The sequence below is a fragment of the Mastigoproctus giganteus genome, chromosome 8, assembly GCF_048544385.1.
Source record: "Mastigoproctus giganteus isolate SK-2022 chromosome 8, ASM4854438v1, whole genome shotgun sequence".
NCBI lineage: Eukaryota > Metazoa > Arthropoda > Arachnida > Uropygi > Thelyphonidae > Mastigoproctus > Mastigoproctus giganteus.
The window spans coordinates 95,657,314-95,684,371 of NC_143582.1; the positions used below are offsets into that span (position 1 = coordinate 95,657,314).

Sequence of the window (27,058 nt, forward strand, 5' to 3'; positions counted from 1 at the left end):
TGATCGACAAGGCTCTCCTCATATACTCCCTCCTATCGTGTCTGGGCAGAATTGCAGACACTTTCAAATTCAACCCTAATTCTCGGCTTTTGTTCAACAGTGACCTGTACTTGTTAAGTAATTCTGCCGATCTCCTACTCTTAATATCATTAGTGCCAACGTGTACAACTATATCACCTTTTGTGCCCTTAAAAGATGATATTCGCTCTACAACGTCATCAACTTTTGCCCCTGGCAGACATACCCTGGTCCTGTTCCACCTATCCTTTTTACAAAGCATGTTCCCCGTTTCCCTGACAATAGAGTCACCAACAACTACTAGTTCCTTCTGGACCAGCGCATTCTGCCTTGGGGGTTGCCTCTCTGTCACGTGATGCCCAAGTGCAAGCTCTGGTGTTGATGTGGGCAGCTGAGAGCTTGATGGGCCCCTCAATTTAGTTTCTTCGAGGGCATCCACCGTGTCCTTCAAGCTCTCATATAGGCCCACAAGAACGCTGAGTTGTTGCGTGATATCGATACACTCCTTGCATCGCGCACACACAAAGACATCCCCCATGGCAGTATCATGTCCCGTACCCGATTGCTCTGCAAACATCAAGCAAACAGTGCATTTTATAAGGCTGTGAGTCAGAGGACAACTGCCCCCCTCAGTTCTGCTCTGAGCCACAGCACTTCCTTTAGCTTGAGCCTCTTGCTTTGCTGCTCTTGTCTGAGTCATGATTCTATTAATTTATTAATTAATTATGTTATGTTATTAATTATGTTAAATATAATTAATTATATTATGTTTGTAAACTAAGTCGTTATGTATTTATTTAAAAGTACAATTTAACTGCTAATGAAGTTCAGCTAACGCTATCTAGTACGGTATATAACTATCGTATCACAAAGGCGGGAAAGTTACGAACAGTAAATCTACGGACACTTAAGTATTAATTAACTTTCAAATCTCGCTGTCTCAATTCAGAATAAACTAACGATCCTTACTAGGTCTATAAGCTACTTACAGAAATAATTCAATGTAAAAAATATTCAATCAAGCGGCTAAATATGGCTAAAGAACTTCTCGTTCAGCGGAGTTGCAAACACGTGGATACCCTTACCGATACTTTTATGCAATTACAAGGCCGAGTAAAGAATAAATACACCAAATTAATCAGAAAATCACAAAATAATGTTATCCTACTAAATTTAAATCAAAAGTTTTAGAAAAACAATTTCAAATCAATAAATAAGAAAAATCCACTTAGCGGCTTTGAACACGACCGTCTCGATTAGTTAGCCAATTAGTTTATGCTTAAACAATAATTGATTTAACCAAAGAAATAAAAACATAGCTTGTAAAATCAAGCAAATTATAATAATAAAGAAATTATTTATGACTTACAAATGTTAAAGAATGTTTATTCTTCATCATAATCGACTAAATGCACATTCGTTGATCACTCATTGTTGTCTCGGCATTCGTTGGTTTGTTGGAAGCACAAAGAGTCATCGTTTTCAGAAATGCGTCGAGGCATTTGTTTCCAAGATCTTCTCTTCTCTTTTCTTTATAAATTTCATGATTGCATGCATAAACATCTTTTAAATCTGTAGCAAATTTTCGAGTGTGTTCCAAATTTGAATCTTGTGACTTGAAAATCTCAGTTGCTTTTCCTATGTGTTGAAAAGCTTCATCTAGCCTCTTGAGCGTGAAGGAACGAACAGGAATTTCAGCTATTAAATCTTCTTCTTCCTCAGCTTCTCTCACATTTTGCTATTTCAGAGCTTTCCATTGTGTGCTTGAAACAGATCAGTGACATCAGTTGAAGAAACGTCAAGCTGCAATTGGTTAACAATCTGCTTCTGTTTCATTTTGTACAATCTCTGCTCTTGAAATTCTTAAAAATTATCAGTAAACTGAGGACAGTTTATTCCGAACGCCCTTCAAGTTCTTTATTGTTTATTATTAGTTGTATTTTGTAGTTTACAAAAATATACCCAAGTAAATCTAAGCAGACGCCATTAGAAAATTTTTAGTGGAACACTTTCACGAACCCCCAGTTGGGAACTGCTGTTCTAACATGATAACAAGAAAGTTTTGAGACTTAAAGTACTACGTGACGGTGTGTGTGTGTGTGTGTGTGTGTGTTATGAAAACTCCAAGCGTGTTGGCTGTATGGTTAGGATTGTCTAGTATTCTGGTAGGTAAATGAACAATCTGTGAGCCTCAGCATCTCGACCAGCTATGTCTGTGTGACTGGAAAACGAAACTCAAGTTGCAAAGAGATGAAGTCAGAGTTCAAATTTGGAGCATACTAGAAAAGTTGCTACAGATTTAAAAGATGCTTATGCATGCCATCGTGAAATTTATAAAGAGAAGAGAAGATGGTAGAGACAATGGATGAATTTGACAGAATGAGGTAGAGAGATTTTAAGCCAGAGGAGATTCCAAATTACCAAGTCTCTTACAGGGAATATCGGAACTGACATATATTCACAAGTACCACCTTTGAGGTGAAAGGATTCATACAGTGAATAATTTGGGCAACTGAGATGAGCAGTGGTTGAATCAACTGGTAACTGAGATTCTGTCAGAAAAAGTACATGGGGTTTGGCAGACAAGTGGAAATGGACATCATTGAGATTAGAACTGAGACCATGTATATTTGTGAAATCAACTAGGAAGTGTTTGGGATGTTTAGATCTTTTCGCAGATAAGTTGTTCTATCAGTTTGACAATTCATAGTGTATTGAATAGTAAGAAAAAGTGGGGGGGGGGTGCTGTATGTAGTAATGAAATTTTTGAATGTGGCGTACACGTGGTAAGAATATGCCCAGATCCTTGACATAACATGGCCTCAACAATGCCCCACATACACACCACTCAGACTCCCTCCAGTCACCATCTGGCAGAGTAGAGGCAGCAAGGTTATACACTAGCTATAAACGACTTGTAGCTTTATTTGTTGACTTGTATCGTATGGGCAGTTACTGATTGGCAAACTGGATTTAAATTTCTTGAAACAGAAAAGGTAGATTCCCTGGCAATTTTACAATTAAAATGCTTTATTGAAATTGTTAAAAAGAAAAGATGCAATAAGACAGTCAACCCTTGATACTTTTTTTTTTTTTTTTTTTTTTTTGAAATATGAAAGACTTTAAAGTAACAACTAAAATGTGCAAAAGTTTGTTCACTAGTCTACGTAGTAGTTGAAAGAATGCTGTGAGTACCTTGTGTTTTCCTTTTTCTCCCAAAAAAACATGAACGGAACAGTCAATATAACCATGTGCAAAATCTTTTTGTGACAAGGGGTATGTGTTTATGTATATTTCACAACATGAATTTTGGTTTTTTAAATGCTCTATTGTATGCATCAAAAAAGATTGAAGCAGTGCAATTTTATATTAGACTGAAATTTAGTATCCGGTACTCCTGGACATGGCCGATGAACAGCCAAAGTGGAGGATATGATTGGTTGAAGTGAAGGATGTGATTGCTAGCCAATGTGCGTGGCCTACAAACTGAAGGATGTGATTGCTCCTCCCTTATGCATGATACATGATGGGTTACAGGCAAGGCTCCGTGACGAACAGGTCATTTGAAGGACATGAACTGAGAATAATAGTTGCAATTAGAGGGGGAAAAACTTATAGGAAGGGTCGTGTTTTTAATCAACTTTAATTTTTGTTTAGTGAAAGGGGATTAGGTTTTTGAGGCTGATTCAAGCAAAAGAAGTGTGGGTTTTTTTAATAGATTTCCATTTTAGTGAAAAAAGGATAGGTTAGTTTGCACCACTAATTCAGGATGGATTCAAGCAAAAGGGGTGTGGGTTTTTTTGGTAGGCTTTCATTTTAATTTATCAGTTTGTCCTGTTTGTTGCATGGGTTTTTTGTGTGACTGGTCATATAACAGGAGGAGCATTATGTCATTCATTTTTACTCTTCATTGGTTATGTGTATGGATACTGGATATTGAAGTTTTGCCTCATTATTTCAGTTATTATTCTTTGGATGATTTTTCTTAGATGTAGTATTGCAATTATCACACAAAAAAAAGAGAAGAGCAAAATTTATTGTATGGATGTTGAAAAATCACTAGAATTTCATAACATGATCCTATTTATATCATGCTGTGATTCTTTGGACCCTGCGCATCACGTTATAATGGGTTTTACCTGTATTATCAATTCATGTATTGAGCATTACAGCTCTGGTTCATACTATCTAATTATCAATTCAGAAAAGAAGCCTAATCAGGGATACTCCCAGAAGTTGCAAAAGCATTGCACTGGGTGTAGATATCAAGTAGACCACTTTGAAGGAAATCCATCCAAATAGTTCGTAAGCACTATTATTTCTCAAGTATGAGTTCAGTCCCTGAACTTTTTTGATCATACCTCATATGATCAAAATCTTATCTCATTTTAAAGGTTCTTTCAGTGCAGTATGAACAAATTATCTGCATACATAGAGATTCTATGCAGTCATGTAGCCATCTATCAACTGTTTACTGTTAATGGTAGCTGTTTTTATATTTATTATAGGTGGAAAATTGCCATAGGAAGATGTATTCTTTCTACAAGAGTTGAGACTGTGTACTTAAGCCAAAACTGAAGAAATTCTCTAGAATATGGACCTGAAAGTTGATAGATCCAAATCAGATGAGTGTGCCAGAATTCCCTACCCTAGGTCTGAAGTTTTCATTCGAGTCATATGAGCATTGTGACATGGCATTATTATGTGTAATGTGAATTTACGTCCTATTAGAACCTTTTTTTTTTTTCCCTCTTCACTGGAAATGTCGGATGTGTCCATTCCAATCTGCCTGGAGAATTTCATTTATCTTGTGAACAGTTTGGCTCCCTATTTGCAACTTATTTTCCTATATTGCTAGTAAGTTGCTAGGACAATCAATATATGGTATTGATTGGTATTGATATCAATATATGGTATTGATTGGCCTGTATTTTTGAATGAAACCTTCAGGATCTTATTAGTTTCAGATGCACACAGACTGGTTTTTTGTTCTCTGGCTGGTCACAAGTGTCAGTGTCTTGTTTAAAACTTAAAACATGAACACTATCTAAGCATTGTTTGTATCATTGGTGTCTTGTTGATACACTTTCCTCAATTTTTCATAAATCTAGACTGCTGAGTATTATCCTGACTTGAAAGGGAAACTGTTGGTGAAAACTGTTTGACTTTTCATAACTTCAGATCCTGTAAAAGATGGAAACTTTTGTTTTAGCATGTTAATGTCTATCTATATTACTGTTACACTGAACAACTAATTTTGGGTCATAACTTGTTAAGAGCATGAAAGTAAGTTTACTTTATAGATTTTGGGGTGGTAAACATAGAATTAGTGCTTAAAATGGCAGATTGGCTCTGTTTTCAAAAAAAGTAGTTTTTTATATTATTTATACAAGGTTTTTTATTTATATGGCATACATACCTGTATCAAACACAACCTTTTCACCTTTTGTATTCAGCTTTGGGAGCATCCCTTTTCACCACTCAGCAATAATTGGCTAACATGGCGACACACCATTTGTTTTTGTATTTTTGTTCCATCACTGCAATGTCTTCCTGGAAGCACTCACCATGTTCGTCGCTGACGGAACCACGGTTTGGCGGGAAGAAATCTAGGTGTGAGTGCAAAAAATGCACTTCAGTGAAATGTTGCATTGAAGATATTCAGATATTTTACATGTTTTTTGTTTTGCATGATTAAGTCTATGACAAGAGTGCTTTTATTTTCACAGGTTGTGGATGTACTTCATCCTGGAAGGGGAACTGTTCCAAAATCAGAGATCAGAGAAAAGCTGGCACGTATGTTCAAAACTTCCCCAGATGTAATCTTCTGTTTTGGATTCCATACACAGTTTGGTGGTGGTAAGACAACAGGTTTTGCACTTATCTATGATACATTAGATTATGCCAAGAAGTTTGAACCCAAGTACAGGCTTATAAGGGTATGTATCCATTAAAATTCTCTTTAAAGTTTTTTAAATTATATATCACTAAATTTCAATTTTTATTGTAATTTAACCATTTAACTGCTACATTATTTACATAGTAAAATGTGCTCACCTGAAATTTTTACACATTTAATCTACCAGCAAATACTTTGGTTTCTTATGGATCCCCGTCCCTCATAACATTACCACTGAACCATAACCCACAGTTAAATTCAAAGGCATGAGTTTGTCACTCACCAAACAAAAAAAAGTTAGCACCATTTACACATTGTACTATTGAAGTGATTTGCATGCTGATATAATCCAATGAAATGATAACTTGAAATAGCAGCTATGAATAAATTTGATAAATTGCACACTTGGCAGCCACTTAATCTTCTATTGTGAATTTCCCAGACTGAAGCACATCCCCTTATTGCATTCAAATGTCTCCAAGCTCAAAACAGGATTCATAAATAGCAAATTGCCCAGATAAGTTATCAAAAGCATTAAGTTAAATATTATTTAACTCTACTTAAATGTTATTGTATTTGGAGAACCAATTAAAGTATGATTCAAAAGTTATTCAGAAAATAAGTTTTTTTGAACCATATTTAAACGAATCAATTTCACAAAAAAAACAAAAAAAAAAAACCATTGAACTCTCAGTATCAGTATCTTTCTTTGAAGCAATCATAATCAATTGATGTCTAAATGTAAAGCATGTTTTCTGTATATGAAAGCCACAGACAAAAGTGTTAGGTAAGTTAATGTCTTAAAGTATATTGTATTGCTAAAAAATCCTATGGCTGTATTTTAATATAAAATATATATTTTGCAAGTTAAATTTAATTTTTATGGCAGTGTTGAACCTGCTTTTAACAAAAAAAAAAATTTTTTTAATCCTCTGTTTTTCTCCAGCTTTTAAGGTCAAAATTTGGCAGCTGCCCAGATATTATGAAGCTTCTAAAGATTTGGAAAAATAGGATGTGTAATGATTTATTCATTATTATTATTGTTGATATTGTGTAAAATTAAGAATTATGAGGGAGGGGGAAATGCCTAAAAGATTTGTATTTACCCAGAAATAGTTGTGATAGAAAGATAAATTTTTTTCTTTGATTTCTTGAAATCTCTGTAGCAGTGTTTCTCAACCTTTTTGTTATTGCAGCACACTACAATCACCATTATACTCATATATAATATATATTGTAATATATATATATATATATTCACAAACTGGAAGTTGTTGCTATTGGGTATATTTAATAATACATTTATTATTTGTTTTAAATGCTTTAATATTCTTTCTTTTTTTTTTAAATTGCATGAAATGTAAAAAATTAACATAATTATATAAAAACAAATAAATATACAATTATAACATTTTAATCAGTGAAACAGTTGGGTTTGATGGGAAGCACAGTATTTTTAATACGAGGATTTATTGTGAATCGGTTTACTCTCAGCTCATCTTCTACTGACTTTAGTCTCTCTCTCTCTCACTTTTTTTTTTTTCTTTTTTGTTTAATCTCATTTAAAGCAGAAAACCCTGTTTCGCACAAGTAGGAAGTCGAAAATGGCAATAAAATTCTAATTGCCTTTTTCAGAAATTCGTTGATATTAATTTTGATTCAAAATTTGTTAATATTAGTGTCATTAAAATGAATTTCCAGCGACTGGTCACTACGGATTTCAGCCAATTCTTCTTCTTTCAGATTCCGAAGTTCTAACATCGGAAAGTTTCTTGTTTGCAAGTGGGTCTCTTACCCACAAATATTTTTTGGTATCAAGAGATGGAAAAATAATGCTCAGTGTTTGCCTTTAACAGTTCTAATGTTTTGCTTATTGCATTAATTATTTTAGTACAATTCATTTTGGCATTCAAGGGAAACATTTCTAAATTTTTTTCATTTACATATTTTTTCCATGTACTTAACTTTTCTTTAAAGATGAACAACCTGTCAGTAGAAGTAAATTTTCCAATGGGCCTTGCATACTGATATTTAATTTATTAAGCTGTGCGAATAAATCTGCTAGAAAAGTTAATTTACAGCACCAAATTTCATCACTTAAATAATCACGAAATTCTGATTGCTCCAGTAAAAAAAATATGAGCAGTGCCACACGCAACTCATCCTTACGCATAAGTACATTTCCTTTTGATAGCCGCCGAACCTCAGTATACATCATTAAAGAGAAATGATCAGACTCCAGTTCCTCAAATGATTTTCCAAAAATACCTATTTTTTTGTGGTCTACTTTTGATATAATTGACCATTAGCGGGTACAACTGTCTTTGCTACTAGAACTTCTGTGTATGAAACTGTGTTGTAATAATATTTGAATTGTGTCGTTTTGACTAAGTTTACAAATCCTTTTATTCCTTCCTGTCATTGCGGGAGTACCATCGGTGCAAATAATTATACATTACTTCGAAAATATCTTGGCCAGTTGTTCTTTCAGTTCTTTACAACAAAAAAAAGATTAATAATTATGTCATTTTGGATAAACCTGACAAATGCTATTGAGCTTTCCTGCTAATATCTGTGGAATTATCCACTTACAGTGCAAACAGTCACCCAAAATTATTAATATTTTGAACAAAATTGTTCTTCAGTATCATTGGACTTTTTTTTTATATGGCTGCTAATTGTGCTGCTTGAAAGTGGTACTGCCGTTATTTTTTCCAGCTTCCTCTCCCAAAATACTTTTCATGATTACCTGACATGCTGGTCAAATCAGACTGTGATCAGGTGAGAGCCACCAGTTCTTGATACTAAATACTGGATTCTTGAACTTTATCAGATTTTAGACATACTATAAAATTCTGTACCTTGTTTTCTAGTGAGAGGCCTGCAGTCTTAAAATATTCCATAGTTTTGGGCGATAAATTCTTGTGTTTCATAGAAAAATTATGCAGTTTACTTGCCACCATTGATTCATTCAACAATTTTAAACCACACCCCACACATAAAGATAGAGGACAATCTTGTTTATCAGCATATGAAAATCCCATCCCCAAATCATCATATTTACGACAACATATTGATGGTCATTTTCTCCAAGTTCATTGTTATCAATTTACCTCTTCTGGTTTCCTTTCACTAAAAAATTTATCCATCGCTAATAATTTCTAAAAAAATTAAAAGTTTTTTCTAGAACGTACTAATACAGTTAATTGAAAATACCTGTTCTATACAAATTAAATGAATATGACGTTTTAGAGATATAAAAACACAAACCAAATTTCTTACTATGTTTCAATTTGCACTTATACAACTGCAGGGTGCCCAAGAGAGTTTCTCAAATGATAAGAATGGCCGAATCTACTACTAGGAATCCAAAAGGTGAATAAAGGATTACAGGTGAACAGATCTAGTACTAGGTATCAAAACATGACGTCACATTGCCTGCTGGGATCGGTGCAGCATAAATAAACAAATTTTTTATTTGAATTAATTTTTATTATAAAACTTGGATTTATAAATTTTTTTAATTTGCATTTTCCACGGTACACCTGAAGCATACTCACGGCACACAAGTTGAGAAACACTGCTCTGCAGTAACCACACAAATTTTGGTTTCTATCTGCTTTTTTTTTTTTTTTTTTTTCTAATTGAAGCACTAAGTGAAGTGATATAATGGATAAAGTGGAATATAGATCGGTGATTCAGTTCCTCTTCTGCAAGGGAAAATGTCCAAAATGATCCATGAAGAAATAGTCACTGCTTATAGAGAAAACTGCCCAGGCTACAGTGTTGTTGCACATTGGTAAAAAAACAGTTAAAATGTGGAAGAATCTTAGTGCATGGTGAAGAAATCCAAGGATGCCCAGCAACTGTTGTTACAGAAGAGTGTTCCAAAAATTGAATTATTAATCCTGCAAGATCATTGTATTTAGTGTCAGAGAATTATCTGCAGTGTAGGGTCTGCGAAGAACATCATCCATCAACTGTTGCATATAAGTAAATGTATGTTAGATGGGTTCCCAGACTTTTCACCGCTTACCAGAAGAAGAAAAGGGTACAGTGTGCACACAAAATGTTGTCAACATGCCAGGAAAAGCAGGAGTACTTTCACAGCTAGTCACCATGGTTCTATCACTATGATCCCGAAACTAAACAAATGTCAAAATAGTAGAAGTATGCAGAATCACCACCTCCCAAAAAGGCAAAGGTGCAACCAAGTGCTGGCAAGGTTGATGCTGTTCGTTTTTTAGGATCAACGTGGTGTACTACTAACAAATTACCTTCAAAACGGCTCTCCTATGATGGTGAAGTATTATTCCACCCTCCTCATAAAGCTACATGCTGCTATAAAAGAAAAAAGCCTACTCCACAGTAATGTCCTTGGATGCTGTAATGAAGTGTGACCACAAATATGGTTTTGAGATATTGCTGCATTCTGCTTATTCCCCTGACTTTGCACCCTCAGATTTCTTCTTCTTTTCTGTCCTGAAGTCATTTCTTCATGGAAAATACTTTGCTGCTGATGATGAGATGATTTCTGCTGCTGGGTCATGGTTTGAAGGGCAGTCAGAGGACTTCTACAAAACTGGTCTGTGAGAGTGTGTTGAGAGGTGGCAAAAATGTCATTTTGTTTGATAACTATGTTAAAAAAGTGTAATTGATGGCGTGTTCCAACCTTCTGTTGTGAGTACTTCTGTGTGAATACAAATCTTTATATATATTAACTCACTGCCTCTACCATTAAATCTGCCAATCGCTTTTTCAGTCACTTCTAATAGAGATAGAAGGCTGAAATTTTACATATTTCTTAATTTGGGTGACTGCATTCTATCATGCGGTGCACCATGCTGCCATTGCATGTCATATGTCGGCTACCTGGATTTATACCTGACCCAGATTTTGGACCTTTCCCCACTTCCTATCTGATTAGAAGGGTGTAATTTTGTAAATAATCTCTTTTGACGTAATAATGTTTCCAATTAAATTTGAGCTAATCCATCGCGTGGTCCATTATGCATCTATTACATGCCTCATATCAGCTACCTGCTTTACATGGTTGTATGCATGTAATACATATAAAGTGTGCAAGATTTTATTGTTTATCCTTGCATCTTGTAAAGTTTTTTTGTTTGTGAAAATCTTTCCACATAAATTTTCAATCTTACTTTATTTATAAAAAATATATGAAAATTTCTATTCGTAAAAAATAAAATAAAACGTAAATATAATGATTAGGTATAGCAGAAGCGAAAATGAAAAGCCGTAATGGACATGAATTTTCAGAATAACCGACGGACATATTCTGTAAATTCTTTGGAGAAGTCTGTACGCCTCCAAACAGTCTTCTCTTACAAAAGCTTAATTATAAGAATTTTAAACTGTAATCAGTAGGAAAATATTTTCTGAAGAATATGCAGTCCAAACATGAAAATAATTAATTTCTCAACATTCAAAGCCTTTCTATCCCCTTTGATTCCAAATTTCAGTGCATTTTTTTACATGCTTAAATTCCATTTTCAGTAAATCACAGTGAAACAAAATGAAACAGCAACTCAACGTAAGCATTGGTTAGAAAAAGCATGGAAAAAATATCATGAGAAGAAAGCGCAACAAATTTCAGAAGAATCTAATGACTTTCATGATGCACTTAAGTTAAAGAACAGTGAATCACAAAGGTTTGTTTGTTTGTTTGTTATTTGGTTTCTAGGAGCATTAGCAACTAAGGCCATATTGCTCCGGGAATATGCGGTGGTCATTCCCTGACCTTTCCGCATCCTCCGTATTTGGTAGTGACAGGCTCGAACCTCGGTCTAATCAAGAAGCATCTGCTACGCACTGCTGCTCCTTCCCACCTGGCTACGGAAGCGCCCCGAATCCCAAAGGAAATGTAGGCATACAGAATCATCAAATTTTCACAATAAATGACAGTGTACAGACTGCGAATCACATCTTAATCGAACACCTGGAAATTCATACCAAATAGAACATTTTCAAAGGAAAATAAATGTCTTCACAGATATGGGTGTGTGGTATTTTCTTGAAGAGGTGCTCTCCAAATCAAGTAAGTAACTGTCCCCTCGAAGCTGATAAAAGTTCTAGATTATCTTCCTATAGAGCTCTTACAAAAGAATTCGTTAAGTCTCTGTCATTGATGCAAGTCCAATTTGCATGGCAAAGTTCGACAGCCACCTTCAAAAGCCTACTGTAACAATCAATTGGTATCTGGGAGGTATTCCTTGGGAAATCATTCCATTTGTGCAAATTATCAAGTACACTGGCATATTTGGACAGTATGGATTTAAAGGAGAAACTGTTCTGTTTGCGCGAGATATTTTTGAAGTTACGGAGAACCTGCCAAATACATTGCCATGATCGTTGGAATCTTCAGTTCTCGTAGTAGTGACAGAAGAGCTTGGGAATCTCGTTGTTATAAGAGAATTTGATGTATCAAAAGAGAGAATGAATAATTCTTTGAACTGGTTGGTTAATAACAATCCTCTTTATAAAGATGTGCAAAGTGTTACTTGCACTAAATCATTTTTGTGCTTGACAAAAATGATTTAGTACGAGTCGATAATAACAGTGATGAGAAAGAATGTGGAAAAATTATTGAAGATATAAAGTTTTATACAATTCAAATCTCTGAACATTCGTGTATTGTCCGAGGAGCATGGCATCGGGGAAATTCAGCAGTCTTTAATTCTGAATATGTCAGTTCTCATTCTTGTGCTATGGCCATTGGAAGTATTGCTGGATCTAGTGTTTTGCTGTTAGCCCGATGGAACACTAATCTAATTAATCAGAACATGATTGAATCGGACAACTTATATAAAACTGTTTGTCTCATCTGTGCAAGGAAATATTGAAGTACCTCAAAGCAGATTTCTTCTTGTTAAAAACTTTGACGTTATTTAACATGACTTTTCATTGTTTGGAAAAGATTGTTGCTGAACTATCTCTGGGAACCTATGTGACAATAAAAATCTACATGGAGGAGAAGGATTAAAGCTTGCTGATGGTCTGCAGCTCCCATTTCAAAATCACCCAACTGGCATTCTAATTGTGAATTCCCAGTGTTTTGCTGTCATGAAAACTGTTGAACATTATTACTTTAGATGCACATGAACGTGGAAAAAAGGGATCACCAGCTGAAGCTATAGGTAGTGCATGTGCTAAAAGAGTGTGATACAATTGGAGAACTTTGTAGGATATGTAAATGAACAACTGGTTCGATATATGCTTGATTATGTTGGTGTGACTGTCCGGGAAGGGATCGTTGATCTTGATCGTCAAAACGTAATTGAACCGCAAGCTCAGTCACAAGAAGCCTGAAATAAATCATTGTCAACAAAATAAAATTAATTCCATTTACTTTACAACAAATCAATTTCATACCCATCCAAACATCAACTATAGCTCCTATTGACAATTATCAACCCAGAGAGGAATCTGTGTTCAAAGAAATTCCAGAAGCTAGAGATGTAATAAACAAAATAGTAAGAAAAACAAAGGATAACAAAGTTTAGCCGAAAAATATCCTTTTGTTGTAAGCCACCTTTTCATGATGAGTTAATGCTCTTATGGCTTTAATGAAAAACAATGATACATTGTTCAAAGGAAAAGTTGTAGATCATTGGTGGCATATTAATTTCAAAATCAAAGTTCTCCTCATCTTCACATGCTTGTTTGGGTCGAAGGTACTCCAGGTTTTGATACGGAAGAAGGAATTGAATGGATAAATAAAACCATCACTTGCGAATTACCAGAAGATGAAGAACCTAGTGGAAAGTGTTCAAATTCATTGTCACACACCCACATACTATAAGAATGATTCCTGCAGATACCGGTTCAGTTTTTCAACAGCCCCTTGTGAGAATACAAGGATTATTAAACTACTTCTGATGAGTTCATTAGAAATTGTGATTGTATTTGCTCTTTACGCAGAAAAAGTAATGAGACATTTGTCAACTATAATTCAACTCTCTTAAAATGTTGGAAATGAAATATGGATATTCAGCCATGTGGATCAAATGGAATTATCGCATTGTATATTGCAAAATATTGTGCAAAGAGTGAACCAAATGAGCTTGATACAGGACTTGGAGATGCCATAAAAACTGCTTTGAAGGGAGATGATGACATGCATGAATGACAGGTTTCGGCATGTGAATGTGCTTATCGCTCGTGTCATCTGACATTCAAAGAAAGCTCACGAAAATGCATCTTTGTAAATGCACGAAACCCAGAACGGCGATGTACAGTTTTGAGATTTGTGAATGATATTTGGTTCAGCACTCTGTAGCAACATCTTGAATCGCTACACAAAACGTCCAATTAATCCACATCAAGATTACAACTTTAATTCAATGTCACTGATGGAATTTGCGGTTGTTCGTGCACAGCACCCAAAGAGGTCATCAGACGATGAAGACACTGGTGATCAGGATGCATATTCTTCGATAAAACCTCGAAGAACTCTATAACTCTCATTGATAATACAAAGATTAGTATAAGAAATGTTCCAGCTGTGGTAAGAGTTCTCTATTTCAATGAACGTTCCGATCCAGAAAATTACTATTATAGTTAGCTTGTGCAATATTTGCCTTATCGAAATGAAGATGGCAAGTTATCAAACAGCCAAAGAAGCATTTCTGGCAAGAGAATTAGATCTTAAAAGGACGAGCACCTATATGGAAATTTATCACGCTAGAGACAGACAGTAAAATGCATTCAATCAAGCGCTTTACAAGAATTGGAAGACCCCATCATAAATAATGACAAAAATGAAGACTATCTTGATATTGATCTTGATAACCATCCAGGATTAAGTGATGTAGATTTCCAATCTGTCAAACATGCGATCTAGGTCAATGCGATTTGTTTAATTTTATTATGCACAACATTAGAAATCAGCTAGAAGGATCTCTTGAAAGAATTAGAATGTTATCACAGGTGGGGCTGTAACGGGAAAAACATTCATCTTGAATCTGATCAAAGAACAAATTTGTATGTGTTTGGTCAAGAAAGGGTTGCTGTCAAAGTATGTGCATTAAGTGGTGTAGCAACGAGGTTGATTAATGGTCGAACTGTGCCTTCAATGTTGAAGCTTCTGGTTCAAAAAAGAAAAGATGGAATAATAATCATCAATTTGCCAATCCTCACTGGTGAATGCTTGAGACAGATGTGACTGCGGTAGCAAAACACTCAATTTCTAATCATTAATGAAATTTCAATGGTGAAGTGTTGTGCATGATCAACTCTAGATTAAACAGTTGCGTGATAGTCCTGAAATATTTGGTGGAATCAACATTTTACTTTTTGATGATTTGATACAATTACCGCCAGTTAGAGGAAGTGCCAGCTATGATCAGCCTAAATGAATGGAACCAGCAACACATATTTGGCAATCGTTGTCATTTTGCAAGTTGACACAAAACATGAGGCAATGCGGAGATACAACATTTATCGATATGCTTAATGCTTTATGTATTGGAGAAATGAAGAAGGTGCATGTGAATATTTTACTTGAGAAAATAGCTGATCTTTTGGGAGAATTTGTTATCAGCAGAGCTTTGCGTGTTGATCCCACTAATCAGCAAGTGTAGGATCATAATTCTGAAGCTTTGGAATATTATCAGAAACGGGGAATGGAGATGATCACAATAACAGTGCAAAACCAAATAGCAGATGCTACAAAGAATCTCAACAATATTGATATTGTGAATACAATACCCAATAATATTAATAACACCAGCAGACTCCCTAAATTATTGCCATTATTTGTCGGAGCAAAGGGCATGCTACGTTACAATGTTAGCACAGAAAAAGGTCTCGTCAATGCAGCAATGGCAGAAATTACTGAAATAATTTGGACACTATTTCAAAGAGCACGAATGTATGCAGCAGATTTACCAAAAGTTAAAATAAATTTTCAAACCATAGGTGAGCACATTATCGAATCAAGATCAGTTCAATTTCCAACAAAAGTGTCAACGGGGACAACAGAGTGTAGAATGTTCCCTTTGATAAATTTTTTCTTTTCGCACACGATCGGTATTGGGTGGAAATATTAAATAATAGACAATTAGTAAATAAATTCCGATAATAAAATGAGGCATTTTATGTTGCAGGAGTAAAGGCCACACCTTATATTTTATCAGAATTAATTTACTAATTTTCTATCATTTAATATTTCCGCCGATCGTGTGCAAAAAGAAAAAAATTAATTTCTACTTTTTTAGTGTATGGTAATTAAAATGTAAGATATATTTTGGAAAAACTTTGTTTTTTTATATTATTTTTTATTGAACCCCCCACCCCATATATCATAGTGTCACATCATCTTATTAGCTGCTTAACAGCTTGTCAGAATGTGCTGTAGCTTATTTCTTCAAATTACTTTTTCAGCTTCACATTGTGTTGCAAAGGCATATATCCAATGTATTGGCAAAATGATCTGGTTTCCCCCCCCCCCCTTCAGATTTGCAAAAATTGAATCATAACTGTTACCTATATGTCAGGAATAAGTATAAAAGTAAATGTGTTAATGGTAGAAGCAAGCAGATCAGTGAATAGAGTAGCTGGATCAAGGTGTTGCACTTAGCAACTTTTAGCTTGAGTCATTGTAGGATCCCATCTTAACATTCACTCTATTCATGCCACTGCAACATACTAGATGGCAGATATAATTCACTGAATGGTGGCATTATGGTGCTACTGCAGCTAGGAAATGTTTTAAGTAGGCAGCAGGTATTGATACAAAGAGACTGGGGGGGGGGTGCCCAGAAGAACTATGTAGATCCCATCAGTCCTCTTTGAGTGTTATCAACCAGGAGTTCGGGGAGAGGACAGGAGCTGATATTGGTACAGGGACAGTATGTCAGTAGCTGCATAGCAGATTTTATGGAAGAGCTGCAGCACACAAACCAAACATCATGCCACACAATTTGCATTGACATGCCAGGCACACAACCAATTGTAATTGGCTCCTGAAACTTTGGGAAGTTACCTTACGTTATGGAATGAGGAATTGGTTTTTCAATCTGGTGGCTTTGTTGTTTGGATCTAACAGATGCCTAAAGCATATCATTCCAGCTGTGAAAATTTGCAGAGGTGCTGTTACTGTCTGAAGTTGTTTCTCATGGTTTGAACCACTGGTCAATGTTCCTAGACCAAAGAATGCTACTTGATACTCTGACATTCTAGACGAGTCTGCTTTTTCTACACTTTCAACAATGTGAGGATGGCCCTTCTCTCTTTCATCATGACACTGCACAATGTTATTGTACAGCGTGACTTGGTTTGAACACATGGGAATGCAAAAGCTCCATTGGCCTGCCCAGAGCTCAGCCTTAACCCCCACTGAATACCTTTTGGATGAAATGGAACCTCAGCTTTGGTCTATTCCATCATTTTGTTAGTAACTGAATTGACCATTATGTTGAAGAAGGAATGGATGAAAATAACACCTTCATGTTATCAAAAGCTGGTTCAAAGTCTTTCTCTGAATAGGGATACTTTAATTAAAAAGACCCTGTAAAACAATATTGATACTAACATTAAATTATCTCAAGTCACAGGGGAAGCTAACTCACAACATGTGTGCCACAAGTGGTGCCCATGCTGTGAATTAGCCATTCCTATTCTAAACAAAACTTTGACTGTTTCTGGAAGAGCGTGGAATCTGCAACAGATTCTCTATCTTCTTTGAAGCAGTGGTAATCAGTTGGTGGTGTGCGACAGACACAGTCAGAAATTCCACAGACAGAAAAATATTAGCTGCATTATTGTCTGAAAGTGTACTGTTCTGGCAAAAAATCCTGTGGCTGTATCTTAATATAATTATATGTGTTGTCACTGAAATTTAATTTCATGGCCAAAGTCTAGTTAAAATATCTGTTCTGTTGCTTTTTTTTTTTTTTTTTTTGAATAAAATACAAAATATACTTTTTGAAAATCATAGATTGGCAGTTGTATGTAGAGGAGCTCCAGTAGAAAATTCCGCTATATTTTTATTCAGTTTTTGTTGAATGTCAGTTACAGTAGTAGAGCAGTTCTTACGAAATCCTTTCTTTAATTAGAATGGCCTTGGAGAAAAGAGTAAACAAGGAAGGAAACAAAGGAAAGAGAGAAAAAATCGAATGAAGAAAGTAAGGGGAACAAAGAAGGCTAAAGTTGGTGCAGCAAGTGGAAAGAAGGTATATAATAATGATTCATTCAGTGCTCTATTTCAAATTTATATTTACTCATTTTAATACTCTATATTATTTCATTATGAAACACATCTGTGTATTTTGTTCTGGTGAAATGTTTACATGTGCTGCTTATCTGCTTCCTTACTGAAGGGCAGTTTGCTTTAAGTCTGGAGTGTTGATTTTATTATATGCAAAATTTGTGTATTCAACTGATCGTTCAAAGTATAATTTTCGAATATGCAAATTTAATTCATTTTAATTAGTATTAGAATAGCTTGAAATGAAAAAACCATTATTTTGCTGCATCCACAAGGAAAGCTAAAAACAAAAAACTTCCTCTTTTCTGTTATTTCCTTCCCCTTTTATTTTGTGATTCTTCAGATATTGTAGTAATTTAGCTCTTTAAACTGTCCAACATCAGAAAACAGTTTTTGAGAAAACTAAATTTATATAAAATATTGCTACCTTTTTATGCCAGTAAAGTCATCAGTGGAGGTGGCCCAGCTCATGACAAAGAAAATCCCACTTATCTGTCAGACACAAATTTTTCTCCCCCCTGCATAAGTATGCACCGGGGGTGAATCAATTCTCGGCCTTTTACTAATGGATTACAGTACTTATTTGAAATAAGGAAGTTACTAATAATTTCAACATTTATATTTTAAATTTATTACATGTGGACGTGTAAATTTGATAGCTGTTGAGCCATTCACAGTAGACATGTGACACCACAGAACAGGAGCACTTAACCATGTTGGTAGCTGTTTGGATACGGACACCTGCATGTATTTCTTCCCCCCCCCCCCCCATGCAATCATTCCACATTTTTGCATGTTTTATTTATCAATGAAGAAATAACAATCAAGAAAGGAAACCTTTTTTATATAATTTATATAATAATTCTAATATAAAACAATTGGTATCTGAATTATCAGGCATGTAGCAGTAGTGTCAGCTGCCTACTGAGAGTTGCAGTATTGCAACTGCAAATTTGATCAGTATGTTTCCAACCAACATGAATTTATAAACTACTGAGAAGGTGGAGTTGTGGCCACTTATCCCACACTGGCAATGAAAGTGCAATAGCTATTTCACTGATCAGACTACTGGACGATACGTGAGCACCACTCCCAATTTAATACTACATGCATTAAATTTCTGAAAAATTGGTTATATACACTATATTTTCAGGCATCATTTTCGCTTGTATTTTAGCCTATTTTTGAAGTATCAGTTCCAGTCACTAATTCCTTAGTCTGCATCTTCTGAGAGATTTTGTTCAGAAACAATCTGAGAGCTACCATGATTTATTGAGCTGTGAGTTTTCTTTCATGATTTTTTTCCCTTTATATCCACACAGTTGAAAGCATGAAAAGTAGTTTCTGATGTTGCCAACAGATAGCAGCATTTTTTACTCAGTAATGCTTGTAGCAATGTCTAAAGTTTTAAAACATACACACACACATACACTGAGTTGGCTTTCATTAGCAACACTTGCCTAAAACCTTATGGGGCTGCCTTTTGACCATGAGGTGTTGCAGGGGTCCTATGGTAGTGCTACCTATGCACTGCACATTGTCAGGTGGATGATCATAGAATCATTTGTCCTTTTTCCAGTGGGTCACAAACATGTTCAGTTGAGTTTGAGGTCAGGTGGATTGGGTGGCCATGGAAGGACAGAATTCATTGTCATGTTCCTGAAACCAGTAAGCAGGTTGCTAACTAGTTCCAGGAACATAACAATGAATTGACACCGGAGTTGTCTGCATACGTTGTCATCATGAATGGGGTGTAATTGGCCAGCGACAGTAGAAAAGTAGGTGTTCTCATCAAGCCATTGATTTAAGAATGATCAGAGGACCCAGTGCATGCCATTAAAACAGTTCCCAAGCTGTAATGCCACTGTCTCCAGCCTGCTGAACACCAACAGTGCATCCAGGTTTCATGGCCTTGTGTTGCTTTCTGCAAATTTCAATATGCCCATCAGCATGACGAAACAGGATTCATTAGACCAGGTAACAAATTTCCACACATTGATGATCCGTTTTAGTGCTGATATGCCTATGCAAGGCACAGCTTCTTGTGTCTTGCAGTAAGCATGGGTACCCACAATGACCACTGTAGCCTATAAGAGCCAACGTCCAATGCATAGTCCATGTGGATATTGGTCTTTCTGGGCCATTGTTCTGTGTACGAGATGACTCGTGATGATTACCATAGGTATTGACCACGTGTGGCTGTCTCACAAGTGACATTTGGCTGGTTCGACTGCTGTTGAGCCAGTCATGATAGACTAGTGACACCAAAGAATGGGAATGCCTAACCATGTTGACTGTTGTCTTGCAGTGACTCCCCATGGTAGCCATTGACTACCATAGCTTATACCAGGGGTGGCCAACAAGTCAATTGTGGCTTTAATTTCGGCTGATCACGACGAATTTTAAATAAATATAAAACAGATTAGTCAAAATCTAAATATTATTATTATGCGCCCCACTATATACGCTTATTACAAATCCGCTGAAACACTTGACTACTCTTGTCGCTGCGCAGCCCTATGTTTGTCTAGTGAAAATGCACGTAGTTACGTTGTGGATAGCATAGTATATGTGTCGAATAATAACTGGACAGAACTTACGCATTCCTTTGATTTAAAATTAATACTATGAAAAAGAGCAAAACATGTTATTTTCTTCAAGAGTGGGAACTAGAAAAATTTTTTTGTAGTGATAAAAGAAAAATGTTTGATTTGCAATAATTCTGTGGTTACACCCAAAAAAAATATATATAGAACGGCACCTCAACACACTGATTAGTAGTATTTCTGCATATAAATATCAATTTTTGGCAATGGCTAAGGATCTCAAAGGGAAAAAAAATCCAATAGTTTTGCAAATATGCAAGATCATTTTCAAAAATATCCTGTTTTTGAATTTAATAGTGAGAAATATGTTTCTGAAATTGAGAAAGTTTTGGATGATTTTGAAACCAGATTTAGTGATATCTTCCTAAAAGCCAGATCATCAGAAGACAACTTTTGGAAATATGTTTGCAGAGAGAAGTACTGAAATGTAAAAAAATGCAGTGAACTTTTAAATTCCTGTTTTGGTTCCACATGTCAATGTGAATTGGCCTTTTCATATTTGAAACAAACGAGGATGAAGAATTGCTCTACTCTTACGGACTTACATACGGAAGATTCTTTGCAGTTGACCTTATCACGGTATATCCTCGCTTTTGAAAGCTTGCAAGATGACATGAAGACACAAACTTTGCATAATTTAAAATTTTAAATATGTATGAATTTAAAATAAGAATTCTGATTTGTATTTAATTTTAAAATTTATAAACAATATTTTTCAATGTGTGTTGATTAACTTTTTTATCCATGTGCAATGAAATTCTTGAGATGGTAGATTGCATCACAAATTAAGTTGGCTGCCCTGGCCTATACAAGCTAATGTCCAGCAGATAGTCCATGTGGATAATGTTTGTTTTACTAGGTGGTTAGCTGGGCCACTGTGCTGTGTTGTGAGAAGAGACATATGATGCTCACCATGGGCATCAACAATGTTTGGCTGCCCTACATGTAACCTTTGGCTGGTTTCATAGCAGTTGAGCCATTCATGGTAGACTTGACACCACAGAACAGGAGCACTTAAACATGTTGGCTGCCGTTTAGATACTGGCCCCTGCATGTTTTCCCCCATGGTCATTCCACATTCAAGTCATGATGGGGGGGGGGCAAGAAAGATCTCAATGCTGACCCATTCTTCCTCACAGACACTCAAAAACTGATTACCATATGTGCAAAATACAATCTTACACAGCTGTTCCTGACTTTCAGCCTTAACCATTGTCATAGACCAGCCCATTCCTACACAAGGGGTTGTTTGCTACTGCAAAGCCAACTCATTGTATATACACACATATGCAGCTCATCCCTCTATCATGTGCCAACTTACACTGTGCATTTCAATTTATGTGCATAATTATTTGGTACCTTGTTAATCATTATATGGTGACACACAAAACCCATGTTTTGTGTGTCACTTCTAGCAAACTCCTCACTAGCAAATCTTATTTTCTAACCCTACAGTGTAAAAAAATTGCCAGTTTAATAAGAAAAAACACTTGTGCATAGTTTATTACATCTTTCCTAACTCTTTGCTGATGCATATATATGCATGAAAGAGAACATAATCGATGTACTGTGACATGTATATGTGGCTATTCTTTAACAGTCAAGAAATGAATGCCATAAAAGTAAAGGCATGTGGAACCAACTGCTCAATACTGGAACTGATTGAACTCTGCACTGTTTGCAGGAGCACTTGGTATTTGTTTATCATCAACCATGGAATAAACTTGTGATAAAATTTTGAGGCTTGCTTTCAGCTATGAATTCCAGACTTCCACCTTTTAACTATTACTTATTTTTATGTGGATATTAAAGGAGTTAGTCTTGTTTTTGGCAGTTATAAGGTTCTGAAAGTTAGGGAATTCTTTTATTGTAGACACTGTATAATATGTATCAATGAAAACAATTCTGTTCCAACTCTGGTGGCTGTTAATATAACTCAGAAGTTGGAGTTGGTATGACTTACTGTTGTTTTTCATCATACTAAATTTATATTGGATTTCAGAATTTTTAAATCTAGAACTAGAAACTTAGTAGAGTTCCTGTTTTGTGTTTTCTGCCTTAATAAAGTTCTAAAATCACTCAAACCACAGAACTAAAACTGAGCCTTCAACAGTCATTTTTCTAAATAGTGAACAATATTTTGCATATGTAAAGGTAAGTACTCACTGATATACTTTCCTTTGCATGTAATTGGTATGCTGGGAGGTGCTTTACTGATTTGCTACCTTAAATGTTTATCCCATTCTAAAATTAGGTTTAAGTACAAAAAGAAAAGGATATATTATTTGACAAAGGTAAAGAAAGGCAACGTGGGAAACTTCGGTAAACTTATATACGGGGCAAACTCGTTTCTCCCTGTTCTCGGTAAACAGATGGTGCATTTTATCGGTAATATTTGTTTTTTCTCATTATTAAAAGCTGATTAGTAGAGTTCGTGAGTGTAATGCCTTCGCAGCTGAATTTACTTAGGGGTACAGTAAATAGAAAAACGACTTCTGCAGACGGTGTGTGCTATCGGTGGTGGCAGTAGAAGTCATTTTCCTATCAGGTTAAAACAGTGAGAAGAAGGGATAAAATCCCTAAGACTAAGGCAATCTGGAGGGTGTATCCATGAGTACATTGAAGCTTATTAATAAACTCTAATAATAATGAGAAAAAACTAATCAATACATCGTTATCTGCTTCTAATGCCACTACTGATAACACGCACCATCTGTTTACCAAGAATGCAAGGAGAAACTGCAGTAGGGGGAAATGAGTTTGTCAGGTATAAGTTTACAGCAGTTTCCCATGGTCCTCATGTTGGCTTTCTTTACCTTAGCCTATTGTTCTAATTTAACCAAAGTGAAATAATGATTGATATGTTATATGAATTTGAATTACTTTTCAAAACTAAAGCAGAATGGATAAGCATCATGTTGTTTGTAGATTTAGTGCAGTGAAAGTCACATGCTATGAGAAATATGTTACGAGATGACTCGTAATGAAAACCCCAAACACGAGATCTATTAGAACCTGTAGTACTCAGTACCTATAACAAATGTGTTATAAGGAGCATTATTAAACATGTACAAGGAACTCCCCCTTACCCAAGAAACTGTTCCAAAAACTAGCTGGTTTATGACATTGTCTTGTATCTTTGTGCCTACAAACACATCTCCCACAACCCCAATAGCAGTTCAGGGTGGGGGTTAATTTTATTAACCATTTGAAAACAGTGCACTATGATCAGTGTATGTCTGTTTCGTTCCTCCATCTTGAAACATGATGGCTGCACCACAAATGAAAGTACAGTCTGTTTGAAATCCTTCTGTTTTTTTTTTTTTTTTTTTTAATGAAAACCCCAAATATGAGATCTATTAGAACCTATAGTACTCAGTACCGTGGTTGGGTTGGAGGTTGAGAAGACAAAAGAAGATATTTGTTGACATTAGACTTGAACTTCTGTAGACTGTAATTTTCAGGAAATATGTATGAAGGGAAGGTTGTTCTAGAAAATAGCAATTGAATGAATAAACAAGGAAGATGAAAAATTGGTTCTGTGAGTTTGAGGTTGGACAGTAAATGGATGTTGGCGGCACGTGTTCGGACTGTTTTGAACGAGAGAGCGGGACTTATAGAAGCCAATTCAGAAGAACAGTGCCCATGGAAGTATCTCTAGAAAAGGCATGCAGCAGACAGAACGTCTTTGAGACAGTGAGTTGAAAGACTGTTAGAGAGTACTCATTAATTAACCTAACTGCCCTCTTCTAAATGGAATCTAAAAGCCTGGAAGAGGTTTTGGGGGCACTGCCCCAGATGTAGTTACAATATTCCATGGTAGGGCGGATTTGTGATTTGTACAGAGTGAACAGTTGTTTGGAAGAAAATTAATGCCGAGAGCAAAAGAGAAAACCAAGTTTTTTAGATGCAGAGGAAGCAATATTTGTAATGTGCTTGGACCAAGAGAGATTAGAAGTTAGGGTAATCCCCAAAAGAGATATCATTTTGCCTAGAAATAGGAACAGAAGAATCCTTTTTTGCGAGATATAAGACAAGACTGAGTTTTAGAAGGCTTGAAATCAACTAAGTTTTCTTTGCCACACTGGAGATCAGCATTTAAGGAATTTGTAGCAGATATCTGAAGTTGAAGCTGATTGAGCAGGGGAAGGTTTCTCAAAATGGAAAGTGGAATGCAATATAAAAGAGTGGGGGAAAGAACTGAACCTTGGAGAAGTCAGAAGACATAGCGCCATCTACCATCACCCTCAGTGAGCGATCAGAGAGAAAACTGGATAACACATTACCCTTTTTAGGAACTGGCTGGCTGGATATGAGCAAATTTCAAAGTAGAAGGAAAAACACCTTTGGAATAAGAAAGTGAAAAAAAGGCGGCAAAGAACAGGAGTAAGTTCAGGAGCACAGGTTTTGAGAACAAGTGGAGAAATACCATCAGGACCTGAAGCTTTCGTAGCATCAAGGTTCATCAAAATCCTTTTGACGGAAGACCACAGGAGGCATTGAATGGAACATGTTAGGAATAGGTGTTTTACCAAGGTCATTAATACATAAGTTGGAAGAAAAATGGGATGCTAGCAGGTTAGCTTTATCCTTGGCTGAAGTGACAATAGAACCATCTGGTTTTGACAGAGGTGGGAGCAGAGAAGGGCAAAAGTTGTGGCCAATAACTTTGGCAAGAGACCAGAATGCTTGGCTACCATTGGGGCAAGAAGCAAGTTTTCTTCTCTTAGCCTGTTCAAAATCTATCTTGGACTGATTAATAACTGCTTTACAATTATTGCGAGATTTGGTGTAGGCAGAAAATGAAACTGAAGAATTGGAAACAAGCCAATTTCGATATGCATTGTTCTTCTCTTGAACAGGCTTAGCACATTTATTGGAAAACCAAGGTTTAGATAAAGGACAAGATTTTTAAGTGGAGTGTGGAATAAAGGATTCCATTCCTTCAAGAATAATTTCACTGACCCAATCTGAGCAAACGTTGACATCAGAAGTTTTGAAATGGTAATCCGACCAAAGAAAAGAAAAAAAAGAAATCTCGCCGGTTATCCTCCCATTTTTATCATTAGCAAAGGCACATGATGCAAGAAAGCAAGCTTATATAGCCTCAGCCAAAAAAAATCCTTATTTCACCCATCCACTTGCTCCAAATGTTTGTCTAGTTCTGCCTTGAATCTATTTAAGCTATCAACTTTTACATCTGCTACGTCATCAGATGGAAGTTTGTTCCACAATCAACCACCCGCTGTCTAAAGGCAAACTTCCACACATTCATCCTACAAGTGTCCTTCCTTAATTTCAATTTATCCCATCTCAGTTGATTATTCTGAGCAAGAGGAAGAATCCCGTCAGCATTGAGCGTGCTCAAACCATTCAAGGCTTTATACACCTCAATCAAATCACCTCGCAGGTGTCTTTCTTCATAAGAGCAACCCTTTGTTGCCCTTCTCTGTACTCATTTCAACAACTCTACATCCTTCTTAAAATGAGGCCTCCAGACCTGTATACACTACTGAAGGTGCGGCCTGACCATTGCCCTATACAAGGGCATAATCACTTCCTTATCCCTATTTTGCATTCTTGTAATGCCAAATAATACGAGGTTGGGAATAGCAATGAGATAAAGGCCCCATTGGAGAAGAGATAATCACCAAGTTGTGATCTGAGGTGCCTAAAGGACCACTCACTTCAACCATGTACTTAGAAGGGTTGTTTGTGAGAAAAAGATCAAGTGTGTTGGCTGTATGGTTAGGATTGTTTGGTATTCTTGTAGATAAATGAACAATCTGTGCAAGGTTATTAGTAATTGCAAAAGCCTCAGCATCTTGACCAGCTGGGTTGGTATGACTAGAAAACGGAAGCCAGCTGGAGTTGTGAACATTAAAATCACCAAGGAAAATTACCTCACTGTTAGGAAAGTTGGACTGGAGAAAGTCAAGTTGCAAAGAGAGGAAGTCAAAGAGCTCCAAGTGATTAGTGGAGTTGGGAAAAACGGTAGAGACAACAGATGAATTTGACACAATGAAGTAGAGAGATTTTAAGCCAAAGAAGATCGAAAAGAGGAGATTCCAAATTACTAAGTCTGACAGGGAATATTGGAATGGACATATGCACAAGTACCACCTTTGAGGCGAAAGGAATCATACAGCGAATAATTTTGGCAACTGAGATGAGCAGTAGTTGAATCAACCAATAACTGAGATTCTGTCAGAAAAAAGTATATGGGGTTTGGCAGACTGCAAGTGGAAATGGACATCGTTGAGATTAGAATTGAACTAGGAAGTGTTCAGGAGGATAAGATTGAAA

At 36.0% G+C, this 27,058-nt stretch overlaps 1 protein-coding gene across 2 annotated transcripts in view; it reads left to right on the forward strand.

Moving 5' to 3' along the window:
* RpS24 (ribosomal protein S24) overlaps positions 1-27,058 on the forward strand; it is a 55,445-nt gene that overhangs the window by 17,189 nt on the left and 11,198 nt on the right. For both annotated transcript variants that reach the window (XM_090378830.1, XM_090378829.1), the window contains exons 3-4: positions 5,748-5,957; positions 17,995-18,111. In XM_090378830.1, coding sequence (XP_090234956.1) covers positions 5,748-5,957; positions 17,995-18,111 — 327 coding nt within the window. The remainder of the gene's footprint in view (positions 1-5,747; positions 5,958-17,994; positions 18,112-27,058) is intronic.